We start from the raw sequence: 27,250 nt of genomic DNA, 5'->3' as shown, positions 1-27,250 counted from the left end.
CACTTGTAGGGCACCCCCCTCTAAGCTCAAGGCGACTTGAAGCGCTGTCTCCTCTGGGGACCAGCCACCCAGTTCGGCAGCCATCTCAACCTGGAGAAGGTAACCATCCAGTGCTGTCTGCCCGTTATAACGCGGGAGCTTGGGTAAAGTTGGAAGGTGACGCCGTTGGGGAACCTCCTCCCAAGTAATCCTCTCCTCCGACTCTTGCCTTCCGATGGTAGGTGGGGAAGCAGGGACACGGGCACCTAGCAGCCTCAACAAAGGCCGCCCACGGACAGCGCTCGCTCCGTCTGTTCGGCTGCTGCTGGCTCGAGTGTTCCCCGCGCTTTGCTCCTCCGTGCTCCATTCCTCCGCCTGCCTTGACAAAGGCAATTTGCTTCTTCTTTTCCATCTTTCCGAGCCAGGCTGCTCCTCTGTGAAAGCGAGTTCTTCTTCCAGTTTGGCTAGCAGCCGTTCAATGTTCTGTAACGATGTCATTTTCAGCTATCCCACTTCTGACACCAATGTAACCTCCGTTGAAGGCTCAATGAAGACACACACGGAGTCGGATAGCCAGAACATTCACACTTTTAATGGCGGAACACACAGGTCTTTTCATTCGGACAGATGGCCTTTTCGCTCACGGTTCGGCCCTCTTCTCTGCCGCTAAGCCTCATGGGAAAAACACATAACAACATAACAGTACCCTTTAACTGCTACAATATTGACCGAACTCAAACGATGGTGGGAGGCTAGTGCTAGCATGCTAGCTCCCGAACAAACAAAAAACTCACCAGTTCCCACTTCAAACCGTGTGATCGCTAGAACGTTTGACTCAACAATCGCACGTCTGTAGGTAAAAAGACATACAAGTGGTGGTGCTGTGGTGGCGCAGGGGCCAAGCACAACCCATATATCGAGGCCTTAGTCCTCATGCCGGTGGTCGCAGGTTCGATTCCCGGCCTGGCGATATTTGCCGCATGTCTTCCTCCTCTCTTTCCTGTCAAACTACTTTCTAAAAGCCAACAAAACCTTAAAAAAAAGGCATACGAGTGAATGATGGTACAATAAACATTTGATAAAGGCTTTGACAACAACGCTGTCAGACGTCTGACATGTGACTTTAAAACCACGCGAGAACAGAGTGTTTCATTCTCTCTTGGTTTATTTTGTGCTGAATAAATTAAGGAAAAGAGGATTTTAATTTTTAAATAAATCTTCAAATAAAAATAGGTATATTTTTACAAAGGGAAACTGTTTTGGTTGCCTGAGCTTTATAGGTTTTTCAGATTTCTGTGCTGAGGTAAACTTCAGAAATCAAGCAGCGACAGCATGAGGGAACGCGCAGAGGCATCAGTGCTGTGATTGGTCCGCGTGCCCAGCTTTGTGGCCTGTTAAATGCATCAACTATAAACCATCTTTTAGGAATAAAAATATGGCGCAACAGAGACTCTTACAGTCCGACTCATTTTTAAAAAAATTAATAAAATAATAATTATTTTATTTATTATATATATATATATTTTTTTTTTTTTTTTCAAAAAACAAAAACAAACAACGCTTAGCCTGGTGGGGGGGCAAGTATAGCTTGACTGGCCACCATGCGTATAGTACACTTGGGAAACCCTGCAGTTACTGTATGTTAAGCGTGAGTCCCAGTCAATTCATCCTTAGTTTGTGAAACTACATTGAGTTTTTCCCACTCAAGTCTAATGGTGCATTCACATCATCCCTGTTTAGTCTACTTTTACTTGAACTCTAGTCAAAGTAGACTACCACTGGACTTTCTGGGTCAAGAAAGTCCAATTTGAATGGGAAGTTGTGAATGTGTAATTTAACTTTGAGTTTCATTTTTTGGCCCAAAAATGAAACTCTGGTTAGGTCTCTGTTTGGTTGAAGTGAACTCTGGTGGGGTTCAAATGCATTTTTGAAAGCCAAGTAGACTGACTGTAAGGGATGGGTAAATACAACTAAAGCAAACGTGTGTCATGCACTAAAAGGAGCAATGGTTTGTGCTCTTTAGCTGAAAACAAAAGAGAAATCCTACAACTGCTAAAATCTGACACAACTCCCTTACTTTAAGCTATTTTGGGAGGGAGTTGCACTATGTGTCTTGTTCAGAGGTTTTTGTGTAATTTCCCCTAGTGGTTTTTGGTGCAGCAACATCACAGGTAAGTGGATAAACATGTTTTTCAAAGCTTTTTGTTTGTTTGACACAGTGCAGTGTAAAGACAATGCACCAGCTGAAATGTAACAAGTCTGCCGGACTACTAGGTGTGAAAACACTAAGTTACAAACTCAAGTTCCCATTTCTGAAACTATGACCGAGTAGGATCATAACATTTTCCTTTAAGAACAAAAAACATTCAAAAGCTGCATAAAAATAATGACAATTATCCTTTCTGTTTTTTGACCAAGGCTCAGCACTGAGGTATATGAAAGGCATGTGACCAGTTTTGACATCCACAAGAAATTTATGTTTACCTTTTAATATGCATGATGTATTTGTACAGATTCCTTTTGGGTTTTTCCTAATCTCACTGCATGAACAAATGTGACATTTTTGTTTTCTTGCAGCTCATCACAAAGTATATATGAAGAAGTGACAGACCTGGTACATGTTGGGAGTTACAAGCAAGTAAGTCCTTTCTTCACTTTGTACCGCACCTCTCCCTACAACCTCCGTTCCCACGTGATAGACCCTGTGTACAAAGGGGGGCCTAAGTTGTGTGCCCAGGTCACCCCACTTCCTAAATCCACTTTTGAACCATGTGAAGATGAAGGAGCTGTTGACAGTGAAGGGGCAGAGGGGGGCGAGGAGTGGAGTTTGGAGTGTCTACGAACTACTCTTACAGGAGACATCACAGATTACCTATCCCCATCAGCGCTGCGAGAGACTTTCAACAGCTCACGAACTGGTGTTTGTGAAGACCGACCGCTGTCCATGACTGATTTTGGTGACAGCTTGTTTGAGTATGAGCAAGCTGAACAGGACTTTAAAAAACTTTCTATGGAACTCACAAAACCTAATGAGGCTTCTGAAAAAGGATCAGCAGCACAACAAACTAAGAGTGAACAGCTTGCTTTGCCCACATCAGGGTTCACAATCAGGACAGAATGCACGCATTCCAAGCAAATGGCCACAGTAAGTGTGGATGAAGTGTCACCCCGACTTTATAAAGTCCTGTATGGGTATGGTGTTGAATCCATGGATTCAGAGGCTCAGGATCTCTCTGTAATAGCTGAGAATTCACCCCTTCAAGCAGTCAGAAAAGATGAAGTTCAGGCAACTCATAGCCTCACAAAGGGTAGCATAGAATTAGAGAGAGAACATTTTCACTCAGTAGATTTTGTTTCAGGCATATCCAGGGTTGAGTATAGCTTTGAAAAAGCAAAGTCACTCAGAGCACCATCTCTGCCTGAGTATGAATCAATGCCTGGAATAATTTCTGACCTTCAAAGCTCACCTGAGTGTTCTCCAGATACTGTAATACTCCTAAGCGAGTCCAGGGCCTCCTCACCCGAGTCCGTCTCATCGGTAAATGAGCTGAATTTACTTTCCCCAGATTCTCCAGTGCCACAGTTTAGACCCTTATCCCCGCTTCCACCACCTCTCTTATCATGGGAACTTGGAGAGGATGGGACTGCAGCCCCAAGGTCAAACCATACTCCTTTGCTCTTAACATCAGATGCGGAAGAAAGACCATTAAGATCAATGGTTTCAAACAGAAGACCAATCGGAAGTGCAGTATCATCAGTCAGTGTCTATAGTGGTGAGCAGTCCATGTCACCGCATTCATTAACTTTTAACATGGAGGACAGAGTATCGTCTCCTGAGTCCATTATTTCTGAAACTGTATATTCACTTTTTGAACCTGATTATTATGGTTTCCATAAGGTCACCTCATTATCTCCACCAGACTCTCCTGCCCAACATTTTAGACAATCTCCTTTTCAGTATGATGGTATGTCATCTTCACCAGAGTCAGAAAACTGGCCTGATCCAGTTTTTCTTGGAGACCACAGTTCCAGATTATCTGGCCCTGGCACAGAAACCAGCTCAATGTCTTCAGCGCTGTTTCATCATAAAGACCAAGCTTTATCACCTTCTCTTGTTAAATCTGGAGATGAATCTGTGTCAGCAGAATTATCAGAGATGTACACAGCTTCCTCCATTAAACCAGCAAATATAACTTTGGCTTCCAAAACTGGTGATCACCTGCTAAAATCATTGTTATGTGATGCACAGAAAAATCAACAATCACTAACAAAGTTGCAATGTGAAAATGATGATGACTGGGTTATTTCTCTGCATAATGTTGAAGAGAGATCTGTTTCTTCAGATTCAGTGCCTGAATACAGGCCGATGTCACCACAGTCCACACTGTTAGACATTAGAAGGCATTCTCCTGAATCAGACACAGTTGATGAGTGTCTGTACCCTGATTCTCCAATACCACAGTATATGTCCTCTGCACATCATGCAGTTCTAGGAAATTATTACGCATCCTCAACAGAATCTGTATTGTCAGTTGTTGAGTACAAAGCCATGCCTTTGTTGTCATGTTTTGAGGATAGGCCACTATCTCCTGAATCTTGTGGCTCTGAGACTGATTATAGATTATTGACTTCTCCTGAAACAGACCAAATTCTTCACAAAGAGTTTGCACTTGAATTTGCACAAACTGTTGTTATTCCACAAGAATCGGGTCTTGGTAAATTTGAAACAACACAAAGAACAGAGACGGAAGAAAGGTCGGCCAGACTAGTACAACAAAAATCATCCCAAACAGAGTCGCTACAAGCTGACGGTACAGAGTCAGACCAAAACATTGCTCCACCCCTGGAAAAAACAAAGCTTCTGTCAACTGATGGCAGTAAAACACAACTATCTCCAGTTTATTCAGAGGCAAAAAAATCAAATGTGAATGTTAAATGTGTTACATCAGTTAGAATGAAAATGTTCGGTGAGACATCCTTACCGTCTTTGTCTCAACAACCTACATCTGAGGATCTTAAATGCTCATTACTATCAACTTCAGACACACTTGAAGAGTTTTCAGCTTTCTGGCCTGCAGTCAAAACAGAAGAGCCTCCATTAGGCTACAGTTTAGCTTATGATGCAGAGCCTTCCAGGATAATTTCTCAAATCCATGATCCTCAGTATTCAAGAGAAACATTTAGAAGCAAAGAAGGAAACCATCAATTTTATGACACATTGTTGGACTATAATCAGGAAAATTCAGAAGCTATTGATGATCAAACCAATTATTTGTCAGTAGAAATATACAAAAGGTCATTATCACCTGACTCTGAAGCGCAATCCCAGCCATCGTCACCTGAATCGCTAATGCTGCTAGAAATGGTAAGGCCAGACTCTTTTCTGTCAGGCAGATCTGCAGGTAGTCACCAAGCCTTAACACTAGACTCCCCTATTCCTCAGTTCCAGACCTCCTTCACAGATGCTTCAATACGTGGTGTCAGATCAGTGTCACCAGAATCAAGTTTGTCAGATCTGGAAATAGAATTAGGTTTAAACATTTTATTTTTTGAGGACAGACCATCATCTCCTGATTCAGTATCATCTGTCAGTGCAAATAAGACACGATCAATCGACTCTCCTGTTCCCAGTTTTGAAATGTTGTCAGAATCTTTTATAAGAGAGATATCTGACCGATCTTCATTCAATGATTCTGTCTACTCAGCTGATGAGTATGGATGTGTCTCTTTGGCAACAATACCCTTTGAGAACAGACCCCCATCTTTGAATTCTGTTGATAAAAACGAACCTCATTCACATGAATCTCCTGTACCAGAGTTTGGACAAAGCTCATTAGAAACTCATTTAACACTATGGGAGAGATCCTTTTCACCTGTTTCATTGTGTTCAGATGCAGAGTACAGTTTTGCGTCAATGGAATCATTATATGGTGACAGGTGGCCTTCATCTGTAGATTCTGTTGACAGAAACTATCCTCTCTCAACAGAATCCCCCATTCCTGAGTTTAGCCTATTTTTAACAGACCTCCATCCTCAAACCACCCTGCAGGGATCTGTGTTTACTGTTTCAAGTTCCTCAGACATGCATTATGGGTCTGCTTCTCTGGAATCATTATTTGGTGAGAGCCGACCTCCATCCATATGTTCCTTTGAGGAAGATAGGTCACTTTCAGCTGAGTCACCCATACCAAAGTTTGAACGAGTTGTGCAAGACTATGATCTGTCTGCACAAGGTAGATATTCTTTACCCGTTTCTGTTACCTCAGATATAGAGTATGGCTGTGTCTCTTTAGAATTGCTATTCGATGCCAGTAGATCTTCTTCAGTAGATTCTGTTAATGAAACATACCTCTTGTTACCAGAATCCCCTATCCCAGAGTTTAGCCAGGTTTTACTGGACCCCCATGTCTCAACCACTCTGGATGGATGCCTGTCTCCTGTTTCAGTGGCTTCAGACATGCAGTCTCGACCTGTCTCTTTGGAATCATTATTTGGTGAGAGCCGACCTCCATCTATCGATTCCATGGATGAACACGGGCCACTTTCACATGAGTCACCCATTGCAGAGTTCGGAGAAATTCTTGTAGAATCTGATCTGGCTTCACTTGAAGGGCATTCATCGCCTGTTTCTGCTATGTCAGATATTGAATTTGGGTTTGTGTCTATAACATCAGCATTTAATGAGAGCAGACAGTCTGTTATAGATTCTGCTAAGAAAAGCTGTCCTGCTTCACTAGACTCATGCATTCCAGAGTTTGAACACACTTTAGTAAAAGTTAATATGAACACACAACAGAGATCCTTATTACCCAGTTCAGTTCTTTCAGATCTAGACTGTGTGATGTCAGATATTGAATATGCAGAATCAGATGTAGACTTATCTATTTCAGAACAGAGACCTGACTCATCAGAATCACAAGCATCTGGGACCATGGTGATAGTACAGACCAATACTTCTACTTCTTTAAAGGAAATCAGGGTACCAGTCTACAGACTTGTTTTTGATGCAGAATTTTGGAAGCTTATCTCTCAAGTACGAGATCCTCAGTACAGTGGGGAGACATTCTTTAGTAAAACAGGAGTTTTTGAATATGTTGGCACCAGAACTGAGTATTTTCCAGAATCCCCTGTAGTAAGAACAAGCGAGTTGGAGGATAATATAAGGTCAGGCGATGCAGAATTAGAATCCAGATCTTTGTCTCTTTTGGAAATGACTACAAGTGCTAAAACATCGGATTCCAACTTGTGTCTAGATTCTCAAGATCCCATATTTTCCTTTCAACACCTCAACATTTCTCAGTCTCTGCTAGATTCACCAGCATCAACTGTGTCAGATGAAGATTCAGAATATTGCATGCTCACAACTTTCAGTGAAAGCACACATCATTCAATGACTTCAGCAATATCTGTTGATGACAGGAGTGCAATATCACATGATTCACCCTTCCCAGATTTCAGGCCTGCAGTATCAGAGTCAATTACAGCTTATTCAGTAATACCAAAAGGTGAATGTCAGACCTCATTACTTGATTCAACTGTAAGTCAGTTCAAAGCAGAAGAAACTGAACGTTTTCCCTCATTTGTTGGATTCAGGTCAGAATCTCCTTCTTCACACTTGGAGTGTGCTCCTCTAATAAGTATATCGAGGCAAACTGAAAGCATACCAGATGCATTTGAGTCAGAAGCCAAGCATGAAAGGAGACCTTTGTCATCTGATTCTGAGTCAGAGTGTAGGTCTATATCACCTGTGTCTCTGACTTTCATTTTCAAATCAACATTCCCTGAATCTGTTGGTTCTCCAAATGAATTCAGAGCGCTCTCCCCAGATTCTCCAATTCCAGAGTTTAGGAAAGCACTACAGGAATCCATAAATAGATGCTGTGAGCTTAGATCTTCTTCCCCAGAGACAGTGTCATCAGATTTGGAGGTGGAAATGAATTGGGGGGTGACGTGGTGTGAGGAACAGTGTCTATCTCCTGACTCTGTAGCCTTAGGTAGTGAATACAAAAATCTTCCAGCTGATTCTCCAGTACCTGACTTTAGACAACTTTTCTCAGTTGCTCATGTTGATTACAGTTGTTACAGGGCATCATCACCTGAATCCAATCATTCAGATTTGGATTTTGCTCCCTTCATTTCTCAGCTGTTTGAAGATGAAGTTAAAGAAAGACCAAATTCCCCAGAGTCAAATCTGTCTTTGCATGAATACCAACATTTATTCCCAGACTCACCAATACATCAATACACACACACAGAGGAAAACACATTAATATGTGGCTCTGCATCTCCTGTGTATTCAGATGAGGAGTTAGAGATAGAGTTTTGTAAGTCCTGGCTTATTGAGGATAGAGGAGCATCTTCTGGTTCACCATCTGAATCTGAATTCAGACCAGACTCCCCCATTCCTGATTTTACTCAGGTGCTACAAGAGTCCTCCAATTCACACTTAGCTTTAAGTTTTTCATCCCTAACCTCACTATCTTCAAATGAAGAAACCAATTTAGAATTGGACATATCTGTGCCTTGTCTTTTTGAAGGCCGAGCAGTAACTCCTGGTTCTTCAATATCACAAGACGAATTGAGGCCAGACTCGCCCATTCCTGAATTTACACGTAATCGTGCTGAAATATGTCACATGAATGTAATGTTTTCATCTTCTGAGTCATTGGCTTCAGACAAAAATTTGGAGATTGATTTGTGTACAACTTGGCTTTTTGAAGACAGAGCGACATCTCCTGGTTCAACAACATCCAAAGAAGAGTTTGATGCTCTTTCATCAGATTCTCCCATTTTCACACTTACTCAAATACCAGAAAAATCCATAGTTTCACTCTTTGTTTCAAGGTCTACTTCACCAGAATCAGTGTATTCAGATTTGGAAATGGAATTATCTTCCTCTCTGATGATAGATGATTGCCCCCTATCACCTCTATCCCTAACACCTCAAAGTCAATATGGATTGCTTTCTCCAGATTCACCTGTTCCTGACTTTACTTTTCTGGACTTTTCTGACAGTCATCATAAGAGAAGTTACAACAGGTCATCATCAATTGAATCAGAGGCGTCAGAAGTTGAATATGCCCCTTTAATTTCACAGACTTTAGATTTTGAGGACAGTGTAGAATACTTCCCATCAGGACAGTCAGATGATGAGCTTGGATGTTTGTCTCCCAACTCTCCTTTACCTCTGTACCCCATAGCCTTATCTTCTAATGTAACGGTCAGATACAGGTCCACTTCTCCTGAGTTTGAGTTCTTGGAGGAAGATGTGGAGACTGATTTGTGTATGACTTGGCTTTTTGGAGTCCGAGCAGAATCTCCTTGTTCAAGAATATCCAAAGAAGAGCTGAGACCACTTTCGCCAGATTCACCTATTCCCATATTTAGGCAACAGGACTCCATAATACCTAACTTGGAACTAAGGTCCACGTCACCTGAATCAGTGTTTTCAGATTTAGAAATGCCGTCAGAGTTTCCAAGCTTAACTGAAAGTAGATCTTCTTCCCCAGAATCTTTAACATCAATCAGGCTTTCACCTGATTCTCCTCTACATGACCTGGTGCAGCCAGTGTTTGAACTACCCAAGGCAATTTTTAGAAGTAGGTCGATATCCCCTGAGTCAACTTGTTCAGAGGTTGAATATATTGTTTTAAGCCTGGGGTCATTATTGTATGACAACAGACAATCTTCTCCAAGTTCAGGAGGTGTTTCATCTGGTGATGAAAACCGGGCACAGTCTCCAGACTTGATAAGATCTGATTACAAAGAAGCAGTGCGAGAACATGTTATAGTAAATGTTGGCTATAGATCACCGTCCCCTGAGTCTGTTGACTCAGATGTTGAGTACGCTTTAGGTGAACTTTTGATAACAATGGGATTTGGTGTTGAACATAGGAAAGATTCTCTTCTGTCGATAGAGTCACAGATTCAAGACAGGTCATTTTCAACTGAGTCCATACCAGAATTCAAATCCATGTCACCTGGTGAATTGATGTCACTTACAAGCAATAGAAGTGAATCTCCAGAGTCAATTGAGGAAAACACAAGATTATCACCAGACTCACCGCTTCCTTCTTTTACTCAGAATGTACTTGAGACTGTAATACAGGAAACATACACTAGGGCTTCATCCCCCGAGTCTCTGCTGTCAGATACTGAATATTACTTGGTATATTATTCATTTGACAAAGGGCTTGAAGACAAAAGAACAGTGTCACCTCAGTCAGAAAGGTCAGATATTGAATATCCTCCTGAATCTCCAGTATCTGATTTTACTCAGACATTTGTGGAATCTGCTGTGATTGTAACAAGCTATCCATCAATAGAATTTTCATATTCTGATGAAATGTCACAGTTATCAATACCATTTTATGCAGAAGCGAGGACATATTCACCAGAATCATTGGAGTCAGAGAAAGAAGAGCATTTAGCACCCAAATCATCACTGGTTGAAACCAGTGATTGCACTGTTTCAAAAACATCAGTTGAGCCTCTCCCACCTGCCACTGTACCTCAGTACAGTCTTGTTTATGACGCTGAGCTATGGAAGTTGATTTCTCAGGTACGAGATCCTCAGTATGCAGGAGAAACCTTTATTAGTAAAACAGCTTTCATGCAGTTTATTCGTAACAAAGATACACGTGAAAGGAATGTTACAAATAATCAACATGACAATAGAATAAAAAACAAAAATGACAAAGATCGATCATCTTTATTAAAACATTCAGAAGTTACTCATCAGTTCTCTGCTACAGAAACAAAAAGAGCAATGAACAACACACAACTGACAGAATCACCACGTCCAATGATTGAACACATTTTGTTATCAGGAACAGCTCTTTACAAGCAGCTAGAGCTTGAATCATCAGAGACACAGTTGTGGTATAATCCTTTGCTATCTACCTCAGTATCTGACAAAGAGAGCAATAATCTCTACAGATCTCCAGAATGTCTCAGTCCAAATTTACCGGAGGTGGAAGACACTAGAGTATCACCCGAATCTGCAAAATCTGTCAGTGAATTTGGGCCCCTCTCACCAGATGCCACATTACCAGAACAGAGGTTGGTATTCTCCGAATGTGTCAAGTATCTCAGAACTACATCATCTCCTAAATCTAAAGCTTCAGATCTTGATTTATTGCAACTGAATCCAGACTTTTTAGAATTCAGGCCTTCATCTCCAGAATTTGCTCTGTCTGAGAATCAGGATGAGAGTCAGAGGCCTTTGTCATCTCAGTCACTGCCTGAGTACAGACCTGTGTCTTTCCAGTTAGCCATGTCTGACCAAAGAGCATCAACTCCAGAAACCGTTTCAGAATGGGTTCAGAATAGGTCACTTTCTCCAGACTCTCCCATCCCTCAGTTTGCTCCAATACCGCAGGTGTACCCCGTGAGACATCTTATCTTATCCTCAGATTCTGAATCCAGTGATTCTGCTGATATGTCAGATGGAAACACTAGTCGACCCTCCTCACCTGAATCCATTTCATCCATCAATGAGTTCAGTTGGTTATTGCCTGATTCACCAGTTCCTGAATTTATGAGAATTTTATCTTCTTATTTTATGTATCCTACTTCCTATGATAGATCACCCTCACCTGTGTCTTTGTCATCAGACTCTGAGTTTGTAGCCTTACCCGTTGAATGTTGGACTGATGATAACCCCAGACCTCTGAGCCCTGCAAGCCTTGAATCTGAGAAGACATTTTGTTTTGATGATGAGCTCAGTTCAGAGGTTTCACCCCACATGAGTGATGATGTGTCATCATCACTCATTAAATCTGCTAAAGAACATTGCCCTCATCTGCAACAAATGACAGAATCCAAGTCAAAATTCTGGATATGCAAAGAAGAAATTTTCCACAGATCAAAAGCAGATGAAGATGCCAGAGAATACTTGTCTCCAAAGCCATCAACAGCTAAAGATGCAAAACAAAAGGAAACAAAGACCCAACAAAAAAGTGGTGAAGAACTACAGGGCAAACCAGGCCATCATAGGGTAAGACATAGAGCATGAGAATGAACCAATAACCTTTTGATAACTCAAAAACAACACACTGCTTTTAACTCAGGACATGCCAGGCTAACGCTTTAGGAACAGGGGCCTTTGATACTTTGAAGGAGTTTTGGATCTTTTTTGGGTTGCTAATATTACTAACCACTTCCTATTTTCCTCTGGTTCATTTTTGTTTGATGATGAAATACTGCAACATTTTCTTACACCATGATAACCAAGTCCAGGTCTGGAGAACTAATATTCTTTAACTTAAATAAATCCCCTCTCCATCACACCTGAACCAAATGACTGAATTGCCATTTGGTTCAGTAATGACTCTTTCCTTTGCTTCAGATGTGTTAGAAAAGGGATGTATCTAAAGGTTGCAAGTCCTCAAGGACTGGACTTGGGCCCCCCTGGCTTAGATATAAATTATATAGGTCTAACTGACTGATGGGTGATGGAAACAATACAAGTTTAATTTAAATTGTGCAGTGGCACTAATGAGTTAAAAGGCTTTCAGAGGTTCACATAACCTCTGTGCAGATGTAATAAACTTACATAAATCATTTCATTCCAGGTTCCCCCAGACTTTCGAACATTTGATACCCAGAGCAACCAGTTTCCTGTCACAGCAGCAACAAATGGTGGCAGTAAAACTACAGAGCTGTTCTTTGATGATAAGCCAATCACATCAGATCCCATACTCCCACCTGACCAGACTTCATACAAAACACACCGAACTGTTCCTCCTGTACTGTCTGTTCTTGAGAAAGCTTCAAGTTTAAAGTCCCATGTGTCCAGACAGAATCCAGACACATGTGACTTTATGCAAGTTCAGTCCAATGAACCTTTTTCACCCAAGTCAGATGAGTTTTTGCTACCAACTGATTATAAGACAATATTTTCAAGTCAACAAGCCTTGGGAGTTTCTGAATGTGGCCAAGCATTCTCCGATGATTTGAGTCCAGTGTCTCCGGTGTTTAGTGGTCCCAGCTCAGCACAATTTGCCTCTCAAGATACCGTCAGCGAAGAGTCAGAAGTCACCAAAGACTTTGCATTTTCTCTAGGCTTTAGGAGAGTCCTCTCTGAATTCGAGAGAACAGCATCAGAATTTGAACCAAACACTACAACCAACCGACAAAAGATATCAAGTGAGGTTGCCAAGTCTCCACATCCATCAGATTCAGAGCTAGAATTCTTTGACTGCCAACAAGACTTTTTTGAACCAGAAGATGTGATGCCAGAAGATGAGATAACTTATTATTCTGAGCACTCTCCAATAAACCCAAGAAGTAGTTCAGATATGGGCCTACTGAAAGTCCACCCTGAGCACACCACTCAACGTTTTCTTCAAGTAGAACCTAAAAGGCAACTGTCTTCTGGCAGTGAAAGTCTTGGTGAATTTGCTTATGATTCAGATGTTTCACGGGAGTGTTCTGCAGAGAGTGGCTTTCCCATTTGTGAGCAGCTTCTATCTAGAGATCAAGCTGGGTTTTACGATGATGATGACTTCCTGGGAATGGTAAGAGGATGAGCATGAGCACTGGTTTCTGACTTGCCTAGTTTCAAATTGCTGCTGCACACAAGATGTAGAAAAAAAACCTAGATTGATTTTATGAAACTGATGTGCACAAGAGCATAAACTTAAAAGGCAAATATGTTTATGCTGTGAAGAAGTATTTGCAGTTGTTCACTTTGATGCACAGTTGAGATTAACAAGCTGCTCTGAAGAGTTCTACTACATGCACCACTGTTTGCATCAATTGGTGTGTGCGCATGTTGTTTCCCCCCTTAGTGTCAAAAATGAAAACACTGAATAGTTCATTTCTTTCTCCCATTTGACATTTCAATTCATCATCATGAGCAGTAGATAAGCTGGCTCTTATTGCTGCATGTTTGTTTTAGTTGAACATTGTTGCTTTATTGTGCCTTCTCTTCATCTCACATCACTTTTATGTACAGCATTTTGAATTTATTTCCCTTACAAGGACAGAAGAGTGTGAGGTTAAGAGAAAAGCCTAAGCATGGGTTGCCTGTAGCAGTTTGTTGTAGTACTACTGCAGAACACATGACATTCACCCATGCTGGTTGTGTGCTGTCTCCAGGAGATAGCAGAGGAGCTAGGAGCACTGTCCTCTGATAGCTCAGAGGAGGAGGTGCTGACCACCAGAGTGGTCCGACGCAGAATAATCATTCAGGTAACATAAAAGATGATGCAACAACACAAGGAGGTGGAGTGGGTGGTCGGGTTTTACAGGTTCTTAAAAGTTTTATATAGTGAAACTGAACTTTCAAGACAAAACATTTATTGTAACAATAACTAGTACAACATTCCTCTTAAGAAAAGCTTCTGTCTTTTAAAATCTAAAAATGTTTTCAGTGAGGGTAAGGTCACTGGAAACCATAAGCATACTCTCATAACTTTTCAGTTTAAAGAATAAACAGTTTTCCACTCACTAAAGAGATAATTAAAATGTAACGAGTGATGAGAGCTGATTACCAATAAAACCAAGGGTTTATTATCCACTATCAAATAACTGCTGAATAACTAAAGCAGATTAAAAAAAAAATTCACTACCAAGAAAAAAAAATGAACACATGAACTATAATTTAAAGAAATATTATTGACCAGGAAATTAACCACCAAACTTGAGATCCAATTGCTGTTTTAACTTTCATAGAAACTGCATGAGTCTGACAGCCTTGCCTGAACCCAGGTGGGACAAGATCATCTTAGGTAGACTGCCACCAATGGTATTCTGCAACTGATTTGTTTCTGCAGGCGGATATACTGCCAGACATTCCACCACAGACTGTGACTGAAGAGAAGTACACAGATGAACATGGCAACATGGTAGTGAAGAAGGTAAGAAATACAAGACAATAACAGAGGCTCCAAACAGTAGGGTGCCGACCCTCTCACCGTAATTGTCCATTTGCATTCATCATCACTAGATCACGCGGAAGGTGATTCGTAAATGTATGTCTCCGGATGGGTCAGAAACACAGGAAGTGAGCATTGATGGCTCCCACCAGGAGATGGTGAAGGTAGAGGAGGGAGATGCTGTGTCCAGAGTGGCAAAGAGAACTGTGCTTCACAGCAGGGGAGACCAGAAAGAGGTGGGTCCCATTTCCTGGGCATATATCTACAGTTGGAATAGGATCCTTACATACACCAAATAAAACAACGTTTTTTCTGAAATTAAATCAGATTAAACTTTGTGTTTAGGGTTTGTTCCAATGAACACATTGTTTTTTATTTGCTAATTACAGATCCACCCACAAATTATCTATCCACCTTATTCCTGGGAAGCTTACTGGGGAAACGATTATGGGTCTTACTTCCGGCGCCCACCGGAAGTAGCAGTATTTCACTGTAACTTGTTGGGTTTTTTGCTAATCTACATACATGATAGAAGTTACAGCTCTCTTTTCGGTTAAACTTGTTCACGGACACACCGTCTGCTATCAGAGAGCTGCTCAGTACAGAAGATCGTAATTGTGAGTTTAATCTCAGGGAGCGACAGAAACATGATCATTACATTTTGTAACAGAATGACTTAGCAGAGCTGCTAGCAGCTCGTTTCTCTGAAGAACTGACAGTAATAAAAAGAAAAGCAGAGAAGCTGGTCAGAGATCTGAGCTGCTATTAGCGCCAACGGTGTAAAACACCAGAACTACATATTAGCTTGGTGTGATATAAATTTTATTTTCGTCTGTATATAAAAAATAATAAAGTTCATGATCTGAGTCTTGTTAAGGAAGATTTTTCTGAATTAGTTAATTTTGGAAAAAGTTTGGCTGTTTCTCTCTTCCTTTATGATCCCGGGTCGTCTCACGACGGCCACGTGTTGGCACAGAGAAAAACAATGCGTATTGACATCACAGAATTACAGCGTTTAATCAAATAGAAGACAACACATAAAATGACAACAGAACAACAGAGACATACATTCATTTACCTGAGACAAAGAGGATAGTAAGAAAAAAGGCAAAGACGCGTCTTTGGAGAGTGCTGATGCAAAAAAAGCAAAATAAGGCAGCAATCTGATTTGTTACTCCTGTGTACAAACTTTTATATTAAAGGCGTGTTTTCCCTCTTTAATATGTTCAAATAAGGCGTATCTCTGCTTGACCAACTGGAAGCTGTCTTGGACCCTCTTAAAAGTTAGAGCCTCCTTACAATTTGCTTCCAAGATCAAAAGCCATTTTGTCCCCTTTGTTTAACAAAAGGAGAGCAGAGCTTGTCCTGAACTCCTGTGGTTTTAAGGCCATCTGGGCAAAGAAGAACATAAGAAAAGTATCATAGTTATCATAGATAACTGTGAAATCTGAAGTCTCTCCCGCTCTTCTCCTTACATAGATTCTCAGGAACAAACTTAAATTCGGTAATTTAGTTCAGGGTTATCTCCACAAACCCAGTTTTGCTCTTCTGCACTCAGCACCTCAAAAGATTGAGTCCTGCCTTAAACTAAAAAGTGGTTCATACAATCAACAGAATAGAATGGAGTAAAATTCCTTTTTTAACCTATCCAATATAACATTCAATCCTAAGTATAAAAGTTAACACAATCATTTTCCAAAACCCCTTTCACCATAAACCTGAGCAATTTTCTAATACTAAGTAAAACATTTTCCATCACACCATTTCCATTTGAATCTGATATAGTCACAAATAATACAATTTTCAAATACATTCATCATTTACTAGATTAGTAATTCTAAAACTAGATAATACAATTTTTATTAAAAGCATGCTATTAGTAACTAAGAAAAATGTCTTACAAATTAAATGTTAGTGGTTTTAAACATTCTATGTTGTATTCAGTTTTACACCGTCCCAGATGTTAGTTTTGGAAGACTTTTGAAGTGAACCGAGCAAACTTCTCTCTCCCGCTCATCCAAGTGATGCTGCCTCCCTGCAGATGCTAATTTTATGACCTCCTGTCCTCTGATAACAACAGGAGCCTCAGTGAGAGTTCCCTTTTTGATCTCTATTTTCCTTCTGTACTTTGAATACTTACCCATCAATAGGTTAGTTTTTAAATCATTAACACAAACCTGTTCAAAATTAAGAAATTTGATCAAAATGACTCAATATACCTTTTACACATGCCATAAGATTAACTGTATTAAACACTAAAATAATCATTTTTCCTCAACAGTCTTTATCATTATGTTTGAGCCAGGAACATTTTTTATAAGACAAAATAAAATATCTGGGCTCATTTAGTCCATCACAACCAGAATCTCAAGGTTCTCCTGCTGAGTGTCGCTGCAAATGAGTGGAGAAATGACCGCAGCTGCTGCGCTCGGTTCTGGTTCCCACTGGACCAGAACCGAACCGAATCCCACATTAACCTGTTATAGAGAGCAACCTGCCACTGGAAAGTGTCTGCCCTTTCAAAGCTTGGGTAGCCGTTGTTCTGTTCGTGGCTGTACTTCAATAATCAGACCAAGTTAAATTTGTGGCTGCAACAACAGGTGTGTCTTGAACGTGCTTCCAAAACAAAGGCAGTAGTTTTCATCACTTACTGACAGATAAGGAAACAAAAAGAATTTGGTTAAAAATTGTAAACTTGAAGAGAGAACCCAAAATGCTTTATGTGTGTTCATTTCACTGTGTGGATAGAAAGCCAAGGGAAGAAAACCCGCATCTGCAACTGAGTCAGTGAAGTAGCTAACTTTGCTAGTGTGGGTTATTTACGGCCATTTCTTCAAGTCACCATCCCTCCCCGCATTAGCTGTAGCTAGCGGTAAAATAATATTGCTACGTGTAAGCTGTGATAGCTGGAGTTCCCACATATTTTCTAGGATAAAACCTCTGTGGATAGCCGGTTAGCGAGTTGCTAACATGTAAACAAATTGCGGTTCTGGTTAGCAGCGGAAGTCGCGCCCATAAATCACGCAAAGCCTCATGGGGTCTAGGAATAAGGTGGGTAGAATTGAGTGGTGCCAAAACATGGACTGTGTTTTAAGCCACTTTGGCTGGTTAGGGGGTTAGGGTTAGACAACAAGAGAAGACCCCTTGTTGTCTCATTGGGAGAGCCATTTGGACCCTTTGTCCTTAGATGTCTTTAGATGTTGATTCAGTATTTTTACATAATGGTCTTCCCATCATGATGGCATCTATTTTATGAAGTACACCAGTTCCCCTGGGACAAAACAGGTCCACACCATGATGCTGCCACTCTCTTGAAAACAGACACACGTCTGTTTTTGTTAAGCAGACGTGTGTTGACTGGTTCCTCTCTGGACTTTTATTTTGAGGAATCAAGGCGGATGGTCCATGCTCAAACAAAGACAATGACAATAAGAATCTGTAGCAAGACTTCAAAATTTCTCTTCACAGACACTCTCCATCCAATCTGACAGACTTTAAACTAAAGGATGTCCAATAATGTCAGTCTGTAGACCAGGGTGTCAAACTCCAGTCCTCAAGGGCCGCTGTCCTGCAGTTTTTAGATGTGTTACAGGTACAAAACACTGGAATGAAATGGTTTAATTACCTCCTTCTTGTGTAGATCGGTTCTCCAGAGCCTTGCTAATGACCTAATTATTCTATTCAGGTGGTGCAGCAGAGGCACATCTAAAGGCTGCAGGGAGCCTTTAGACTCCAGGACTGGAGTTTGACACCTGTAGAAAGAAACCCTAAAAGAGCTGCAGTCAAAGGTGTTTCTACAAAGTTTTGACTCAGGGGGGCTCAAAAAGAAAAGCACACAATGTTTCTTAGATTTTTACATAGGAAATTTACTGACAGTGAAGTTCCATTTTCGTTAAATTGTCATAATGGTGGCCAACCATTATGCATATAATGGTTGGTCACTATAGCCAACCATTATATGCATAATGGTTAGGGTTAGGGGAGGGGCGGGGCAAGGAGTACCGAGGGATTTTATTGGATAAGCCCAATGTCCATCAATAAAATCAACCAGTGGGCCTTTGCGGTCGATAAAAATATTTAATATACTTAAAAAAAAAAAATTATGACACCCTAGGGCCGCCCCATATACAGACTGATGTCCATCAGTCTGCACTCCAGACGGCCAGTCCTCCCCTGGACAGAAGTTCAAACAGATGCAGTTTTTTTTCCTGTTCAAATTGTCAACCCGCCACGGTGGCGGTGCTTACGCGCCACTTCAGACTTTTACGTGGGTAAAAGTCTGAAGGCGCTGCAGGCTACTCTGAGCGCCTTCAGAGAAGCCACCATTTGGAGAGAAAGGGTTGTTAATTTCCACCCCTGGCTGTGTCCCTCGGAAATTCGATCTATTACTGTGTTTAACTATCACATGTTGAAGTTCCCCAACAGTTCTTGGTGTGTTTTTGTTCTGTCTCCAGCTGACCTTTTCCGAACCCCTGGCTCTGGGTGCCACCACAGTGTCAGAGTTTGAGGTGGAACCTGTTCAGGGTCGAAAAGTCAGCAAAGTTGTCAAGACGACCGTAGTCAGGGGTGAGAGGATGGAGAAGCAGAGAGGAGACCCCTTGTTGTCTGCAGACCTCCCCTCAGCCCAGGAGGACTTTGAAAAGGTCAGCGTGTTCAGATGGAAAAGTTGAGATTCTGATCTGCTTGTTTTCTTATCTGTGCAAGGTGTGATGTTTTTCAGTTACCTTTTTGCTGAGCAGAAGTTTCTCTACCTGATGTGTCTCCTCTCCCTCACTCTTCCCCTCCAGGCATTGAGTTATGCTGGAGGTTTTGGCAAAGTGCTGCTGCCTCATGTGGTAGAGAAGGAGATGGTACAGGAGGACGGTTCTGTGGTTAAAAGGTTGGGCTATGAGCAATACTCTGAAGACAAGCTGTTAGCCACAGGCATGGTGTGACTTCCCCTTCATACCTTCAGTGCTTAAACTTTGCTTAATAAATGCAAAGAGTAAAGTTTTGGCTCTTGATCTTACCATTTGTTCCAGTTTTGAACTAACTGATCAGCAATAGCTCTTGGCTCAAGATACAAATTCTATGAAAAACTAAACTCACTTATAGGCACATTCTAAAGGTTTTGCTGTAAGTCTGCTGTTCTGTCAGAGCTTCTACCAAGGAGGTGTGTTACTGCATACTGGAGCAGTATTACATGTCACGAAATGTGTCCGATTTTGAAGAGAGCCGGAAAACCATAATATTTAAATGTGGCAAGTGTGGTGAGTAATTTGGTCCTTGGTCTACTTGTTCAAGACAAATAATGGCAAATAATTCTGCTCCTCAAAGAAGGAAAACAGGGTTTGTTCCAAGCTTGGTTTGATCTGAGTGGAGAACTTCCCAAAGGAGCACTTAGCCGTCAGAGCCTTAAGATTGTTAGAAGCACCTTGTTGGTCAGCAAGGTACATTTTCTTTGAGATCCAGAAGACCCAGTCCTCCTGGGTTGTTGTGGTTGACACGTATCTTCAGTGTTACAAGCAGGACTGCTATGATGGTCACAATTTGTAATAATCCCAAAGGAAAATAAATGTAATTCAAACTATTAAAGATTCATCAAGAAGTTGTTATAGATGTTGATGACTATTGCAAGGATCAGTAGGGTGTACCTGAAGAATCTTCAGAGGTTCCGTCACAAAACCAGCCTTCTTTATCTGCTTATTGGACTTTTTTAAGTCTCTGATGCTGCTAAACTAACCCAACAGATGATGGCAGAAGAGAATGCGCTCTCCACAGGAGGCAATTTTTCTGTAATCATTGAAGGATCTAAGCTTCCTCGAAAACTCCAATCTGCTCTGTCCCTTTCCACTCTTAACCCTAACCCCAACGCAATGTTGGACTCCATCAAAGCTGACTCAACAATTCTCTTCATGGTGTTCATAGAGGGGATCTTAAGATGCAAGTTGTGGAGAGAAATTTATCTCATGAACCTTCTCCAGTAATTCATGGCTGTGCATCAATACACAGTCTTTGTGTTTGAAGTTGGGTTTTGTGGTTGGGTTTTGGGGCAAATGTTACAGGTCCTGGGTGTCAGAACTGCTGTAACAGAGTTGACACAATCTGAAGAGAAAATAAACCAGGAGTCAGCAATGACGACCAGCGCTGTTGTTAACATCCAGATTGCGTTTGAGACAAACCGGAAGTCCATCCCAGAACCAACCTGAGAGCAACGCCCCCCAAACAAAGGTTCCGCTTCGTCATTACTGCTCCTGTCCCCACCTCAGGAAAGCACTACAAATACACACAGATTAACATGCCGAACTGCAAATGATAAAAAAACAAAAACAAAATACTGTGGTGGCATTTTTAGATCCACCAGTCAAAGGTTGGGTTCATAAGAGACCATCATTCGATGAATTCAGTTAATCAATCCATCAGTATTGATCCCAAAGGGAAATGAACCAGAAAAATTTCTGCAGCCAGAATCTTCTTCATTTCAGCATGAAAATCAGCAATGCTCTGCATAAGATGGGACTTTAGTTCCATTAAAAATAATATAGTAATGGTTTATCTATATTAGAAACATAAAATAGAGGAAAACTGCTTTGGAATATATAATCAGTTAATTCCTGCTATGTGTGTATCAAGACATTTTCTAAAATGTCAGCAGTATTGTCTGTACTCCAGCCTACCTTTAGTCTCCATGGTAACCAATGAGAGGTAATGTGCAGTATGTCCAGTGCAGTAATGAGAGGTCATTACTGCACTAAGTCGGATGTTCATCACAGGCAGACTTCCACTACTCGGCTAAAGCGGAGTCGACTTTTCATTTACCGCTTTTTCCAACTTTGAGAATGTTTAGTGCACTTAGTTTTTACTAAATTAATGTTTCTGGTTGATTTCTCAAGCACTTGGCTCTTTTAGAAATTATCAGTTGAATAAAGTTTGACATCTTGTGTTGAAGTTTTAGTTAATGACTTAAGAATTCTTCAAGCAGTTAGACATTTACTGTGGTTTGCAAAAGTATTCATACCCCTTGAACTTTTTCCGTTTTTTGTCAAGCCAAGCCCATGTCAAAACTTGATGAAACTTGGCGTACAAGAATAAAAGAACAAAATAAAATACAGGCAGTTAGAACAAGATATAAATTCAATGTGTAAGGCCATGTAAATTATAATATCAAAATTAGAATGAGGAAAATAAGTACTTGAACACCCTGCGACTTTGCAAGTTCTCCCACTTAGAAATCATGGAGAGGTTTGAAGTTTTCATCTTGGGTGCTTGTCCACTGTGAGAGACATAATCTAAAACTCCAGAACCTTGATACGCTCTTCGTGGAGCCACTCCTTGGTTATCCTGGCTGTGTGCTTTGGGTCATTGCCATGTTGGAAGATCCAGCCACAAACAATGAGCATCTTCAATACTCTACCTGAGGGAAGGAGGTTGTTCCCTACAATCTCCCCCCAGTCGAGACATGGCCCCAGTCAGTGTAGTCGTCCTGTCCCATGTACAGAAAAACACCCCAAAGTATGATGCTTCACAGTAGGAATGGTGTTTTTGGGATGGTACTCATCATTCTCCGTCCTCCAAACACGGCGAGTGGGATTAAGACCAAAAAGTTCTATTTTGGTCTCATCTGACCATATAACTTTCTCCCAGGATTCCTCTGAATCATCCAAATGGTCATGATTCAGAGGATCATGATCCAGAAAGATTATAACCCTGAAAATTCAGGGTTATAATCTTTCAAGTGTTTGAGTTTTATTGCAGGGGGGAGTTTAATTTGAATTTAACTTGGCACTTTAGAAATTAACTTCCACTTGGTGTAGCATTAACTTACGCTAAGTAGTGTTGGTTAGTGGAACTACTGTTTAGGATTAGCGGCAGTTGGATGGAATGATGGCAACAGTGGTTGACGCCATCATGCCTCTGGTCTAAGGACATGTAGTGTGAAACACTTTGAGGTCTTCAGGACTTAAAGCTTTATACAATTTCATACTTTAGGGTTAACACAACTAACGTTTTAGTTTGTGGTGTCCCCACTGATCACATGATGTATGGCAGCAGATTAATCAAGTGAACTTTTTAGTTTTGTTGGAAATCAGAATTCTGGAAACCAAAAATTTTGTACCAACCTCAAATGGTAGAATCAAGATTGTTGGGAATCCGAACTCGCATCTGTGTTTGGTTTATGTAATTATTAGTAATTGTAACCAATAACTTCTTGTCAATTAAATTATTAATGAAATTAAATATTCTTTAGTTTTTAACTTATGATTCCAGGAACTCTGGAGTTATAAGTCAAACTCATTCTTTCGCAAAGGAATGAATTCAGACCAGCAGAAGATCACTGACGCACTGATTTCTTATCAAGTCTGAGGATTTATTAATACAATAGCACAACTTTGCAGCTGAATTATTCAGCAAATAACCAATTTCTTTAACTGGCATGCAATTTAGCTAAAAGATAAAAAAGGATACTTTGGTCTACAGCACTGTTGTGCTGCATTTGTGGTTCTGCAAAATTGATTTTTCTTTTTTAGGGAGCTTTGAAGTTATTTTCCAGTATTCCATGTCATTTTGCCATAGTTTATTCATTAATCTGAATTGATTCCTATTTTATCGGCACGACACAATCAGCTCAAGCAAGCATACAAACGCTTGCTTGAGCTTTTGTATGTTTTTACAAAAGCATCCAAAAGCCTTATTTTAAACGCCTAATTCATGCCAAAAATGGAACAGTCTCACTTTGAATCGATTGTCAATCAGGCCAAAGCAAATATCCCAAAAGGCAAAAATTGATGGAACAAAAAAATGAAGAGGCCGCTTTTCTGTCAGTTCTCCAGTGAACACTGTGAAGGTTTTGAAATAAATGTTCCTAGCCAGCAGGTTAGAAGAAAGAGTCGGAGCTTTTGTGTCTCAGCTGCAGGTTGACTGTTATCTGATCAGCCCAGAGTTTTATGACAGAATTTTGGTAGTGATGTCTTCAGCACAAGAAATGCTTAGGACTTAGTTTTGATCAGTTTTTGAATAAAATTGGATCAGACCAGTTGTCGTTCATTTAGTTCCACTCAGTTGTGGTAAAAAAAATATTCCCAATTCCATTTCTGCTTACCGAATCAGGGAAATAACATGCCGTTCCATGTTTCCCTCCAGGTCTGTGTGTTTTCAGGGCCTGACCTGATCTGACTATCTGTCTCACTCCTCTTCATGTTTGCTTGCTCCTGCAGAAGCCAGATGTATAAGTCACGCACCCAGAAGAGGACCGTGGTGAGGGATGCCCAGGGGAAGCATGTACACCTGGAACGTCTGGACGACACCCCGGACGCTCTGCAGCCCGATGCCCTGCAGCAGCACTTGCACCACCTGCTCCAAAGGTACTGTGAGGATGACCAGGAGGAGGAGGAAGACGAGGAAGAGGAGCAGGAGAGCCATGACTGAACCCTTACATCTTCCAGTGAAACTTTTGGTGACGTTCTTTCTCAGAGCCAGATGTTCTCCTCTCCAGTTGTTGGTTTGTAGATTTCAGAACAGGATTTGTCTTTAACAATATTTATTTCCATTTGCTCTAATTTTGACCAAAGAAAGCACCTCTCAAAGTTTTAGATCTTTTATTTCATAGTGTTCAGCTGCTCCGACGTGTTGGAGGTTCAACTCACCAACATGATGTTCATGGGCCTCTTCTTCAAGAACTCTTGTAAAGATTTATACATAAAGAAGATGAAAGGAATCAACCCTAACCCTAGCATTTAATACAGCATGAAAACCTGCTGTACATGTCCTCATATATCTGGAGAAATTACTCATAAAATTACTGTTCCATGGAGATAATAAAATGGTGATGGTGTGTGTGTTTCAGAACCAAACCTATATGATCATAGCTTTTATCTTCATGCATCAACCCTTATTTCAGTTTAAGTCCACTGTGTCACATTGTAGCGTTGTAGAGCCTCGTCTGGCATGTGACTGTAAATAGTGTGTTTATTGAAAAAGAAAGTAGTGATGAGGAATGTGTCAACGCACCTGGAGCACCTCTCCCCACCCCTACGTTCTACTACCTATTACTGAGAACTGTTGCATGTTCTCAGCACTTAAAAGTTAGATTTCCAAACTTTTAACAGAGAAAAACCTAAGTCAGATTTCTCTGAAGACAAGTTTATGAAGAAACTGCTGAATGGAATGTTGAAGGGTTGTGTGAGGTAGTAATCAGTAGTCATTACTACATGTGCAGTAAAGTGATGTTTTATTAGCCTGGCCATCGCGTTTGATTCTTATTTCCCTTCAGTGCTCATTTTCATTTCTCCCATAGACCAATCAGCAAACAGCAGAAATAGTGACACTGTTTTAGAATTGTAGTCCATCTGTAGTTTCAGCAATGGCAGCGGAGGAAGAGAAGGAAGCCGTTCAGTCTGTCTTGATCAGCTTTCACATATTAAATTAACATTAACAGCTGTATTGTTCAGCTCTTCTCTCTTCACAGTGGAAGATGGTTGTTCACAGCACTAGCTGGAAAGCTTCTTAGCATAGAACTGACATATGTCACGGGCAAACATTAGCAGTTGGGTAAAATTGAAAACTTCAACACAGTCCAGGAAGCAATCGTGTCTCAATAGCCAGTCAAGAGCCTCTGAACGAAGCGAAGCATAGGTTTTTTGTTTTGTTTTTTTTACCAGGATAGCAATTTATCAACATGAGTTTGCTTAGAAAGACAAATTAACAAAAGCAAATAATTAACAAAGCAGATTTCAACTTCTAGGTTCTGGTGTTCCTTCAGTTTCTGCAAACCCAAGATGCTTAAACCCTGAGGAAACATCTTTAAATATAGGATTTTTAGAAATGCTTGTCTGAACAAGAATTTCTAAAAATCCTATATTTAAAGATTTTTCCTCTTCAGCTTCTTTGGGAAGGAATTCTTCCCAAAGAAGCATCGTTAACTCAGATTTTAAATTCCTTCTATCTTGAAGGCAATGAAGAGGGCTGTGATTCCAACGAGCTGCAGGTAATCTGTTGACGTTCTCCTGAGTAGTCCTGGGCCAGGCTGTACACCTCACTCACCTCCAGCAGCCAGTCCAACAGTTTATGCAGCCTTTTACCTTATTTTACATAATATTATCACCACAACAGTGGGTAGTGGAATTCTTTAAAACTAGCTTTGTTGTTTTTGTCTTCTGCTTCTTTATCTGCTGTGTGTTTGGCGCCCCCCTCTGCCTGGGAGCATTACAGGCACCCTGCGACAAAATGCATGTTATGCATTGTGTTGAAGTGGACAGCAGAGCAGACTCAGGAGGTTTGAATCAGGTTCTCTGAAGCAAGTTGAGCTCAGACGTCACTAGGTGCCATTGTAATAATTATAAAATGTGATCCATTTCACTGCTTGCAAAGCTGAACATCTGCTTTTCTATAGAAAATAGTTACAAGCGGCTGGTATCAGTCCGACTGATCAGCTGAGACTCATTTTTCAATCTATATAATCACGCAGAGGGACGTAGGGGGCTAAATTGTTAGTTTGACACTAAATAGATTTAATTTTGACTGAAGAACAGTTTTGATTTTAGATGGTCTTCTTTATATCAGCTTTATTTATTTGATTGTCCTGAAATGGCCTTTGTGACCTTCTTAGGTCACAAAGGTGAGGCACTGTTTGTTCATTCAAAAAGCAGCCGATGTCCAGGCTCTTTCCAACACTCCTGCATGTCATCACAAATCTTTCCTTTCTTATTTATTCCCATCATTTTTAGACGTGCAGCGCCTTGAGCTGACAGTGTGTGTTTGGATGTGTGTTTGAAAGGGTTCAAAAGCTGAATGTAAATACTGAAAATTGACATGGTGTGTTTTTCGTGCTCTGGTTTTGTTGACCAGACTGATTAGGTGCAGTTTTCACTTCATGTTTTACTTTACCACTGAGTGTGATAGAATGGCAGAACAAAACTTGGTGTCCAAAGCAACTTGATAGAAGCATCTTGTTTCCATGGTGATCTCAATATATCCATATTAACAATGCAAGTATCTATGCGGGCATGTATGACTGAATTATTCTTAAAATAAATGCACCTGAAACATCAAAAGGCATAGCAGCTGCAGTGTGTACGTGGCAAAACAATAAACTGTACGTGTGCCCAACAGGAAGTGATGTCATTATTTTTTAACAGCAGGATGCAGGTCATTATAGAAAGAAATTTACTTCTTTAAATGTTATCCACTCTTATGACAGAAAAGTACTAGAAAGGTCTGAATTATATTTTGTTTCTAATTGATGAGCATTCAACTTGACATATTTCCATTTTGTAAGACTGGAAGTCTGACCTGCCAATTCCAATTTTGGCAAATACAAGGGTGTGTGGAGGGACGTGTTTTAGAGCTTCTGCTCACTCACTAATCTGTTAAGTGGTAAAAGGCACAGGGAACAAGTTAAATATATGAATATG

The 27,250-nt window shown here is 40.7% G+C and overlaps 2 protein-coding genes and 1 long non-coding RNA gene across 17 annotated transcripts in view; all 3 read left to right on the top strand.

Annotated features, from left to right (window-relative positions):
• The window catches only part of LOC103129595 (ankyrin-2-like), a 200,855-nt gene extending 175,313 nt beyond the window's left edge, over window positions 1-25,542 (top strand). For all 15 annotated transcript variants that reach the window (XM_016665234.1, XM_016665238.1, XM_016665236.1 and 12 more), the window contains 7 exons: window positions 2,557-2,617; window positions 14,083-14,175; window positions 14,760-14,843; window positions 14,933-15,097; window positions 19,316-19,504; window positions 19,649-19,740; window positions 24,056-25,542. In XM_016665234.1, coding sequence (XP_016520720.1) covers window positions 2,557-2,617; window positions 14,083-14,175; window positions 14,760-14,843; window positions 14,933-15,097; window positions 19,316-19,504; window positions 19,649-19,740; window positions 24,056-24,266 — 895 coding nt within the window. In that variant the 3' untranslated portion in view covers window positions 24,267-25,542. The remainder of the gene's footprint in view (window positions 1-2,556; window positions 2,618-14,082; window positions 14,176-14,759; window positions 14,844-14,932; window positions 15,098-19,315; window positions 19,505-19,648; window positions 19,741-24,055) is intronic.
• Window positions 7,521-14,076, top strand: LOC107834236 (uncharacterized). The gene is made up of 2 exons (XM_016665244.1): window positions 7,521-11,977; window positions 12,555-14,076. Exons 1-2 carry the CDS (start codon window positions 7,913-7,915, stop codon window positions 13,509-13,511), a joined length of 5,022 nt encoding a protein of 1,673 aa, XP_016520730.1. The 5' UTR covers window positions 7,521-7,912; the 3' UTR covers window positions 13,512-14,076.
• LOC107834238 (uncharacterized) lies at window positions 19,747-23,237 on the top strand. Its single transcript, XR_001660025.1, has 2 exons — window positions 19,747-20,898; window positions 21,211-23,237. It is a non-coding gene; the product is annotated as an uncharacterized LOC107834238 (long non-coding RNA).
• Window positions 25,543-27,250: the final 1,708 nt, after the last annotated feature.

Source organism: Poecilia formosa, unplaced genomic scaffold, assembly GCF_000485575.1.
Source record: "Poecilia formosa unplaced genomic scaffold, Poecilia_formosa-5.1.2 Scaffold558, whole genome shotgun sequence".
Classification (NCBI taxonomy): domain Eukaryota; kingdom Metazoa; phylum Chordata; class Actinopteri; order Cyprinodontiformes; family Poeciliidae; genus Poecilia; species Poecilia formosa.
This window is presented reverse-complemented; position numbering and strand designations above follow the sequence as displayed.

What these genes read in the sequence shown, in the direction of transcription:
- LOC107834236 (XM_016665244.1), top strand. Translation starts at nt 7,913, where the DNA reads ATGAATTGGGGGGTGACGTGGTGTGAGGAACAGTGTCTATCTCCTGAC. An exon ending in GCAAACCAGGCCATCATAGG is followed by an intron (nt 11,978 to 12,554) that starts GTAAGACATAGA and finishes ATTTCATTCCAG; the next exon opens with GTTCCCCCAGACTTTCGAAC.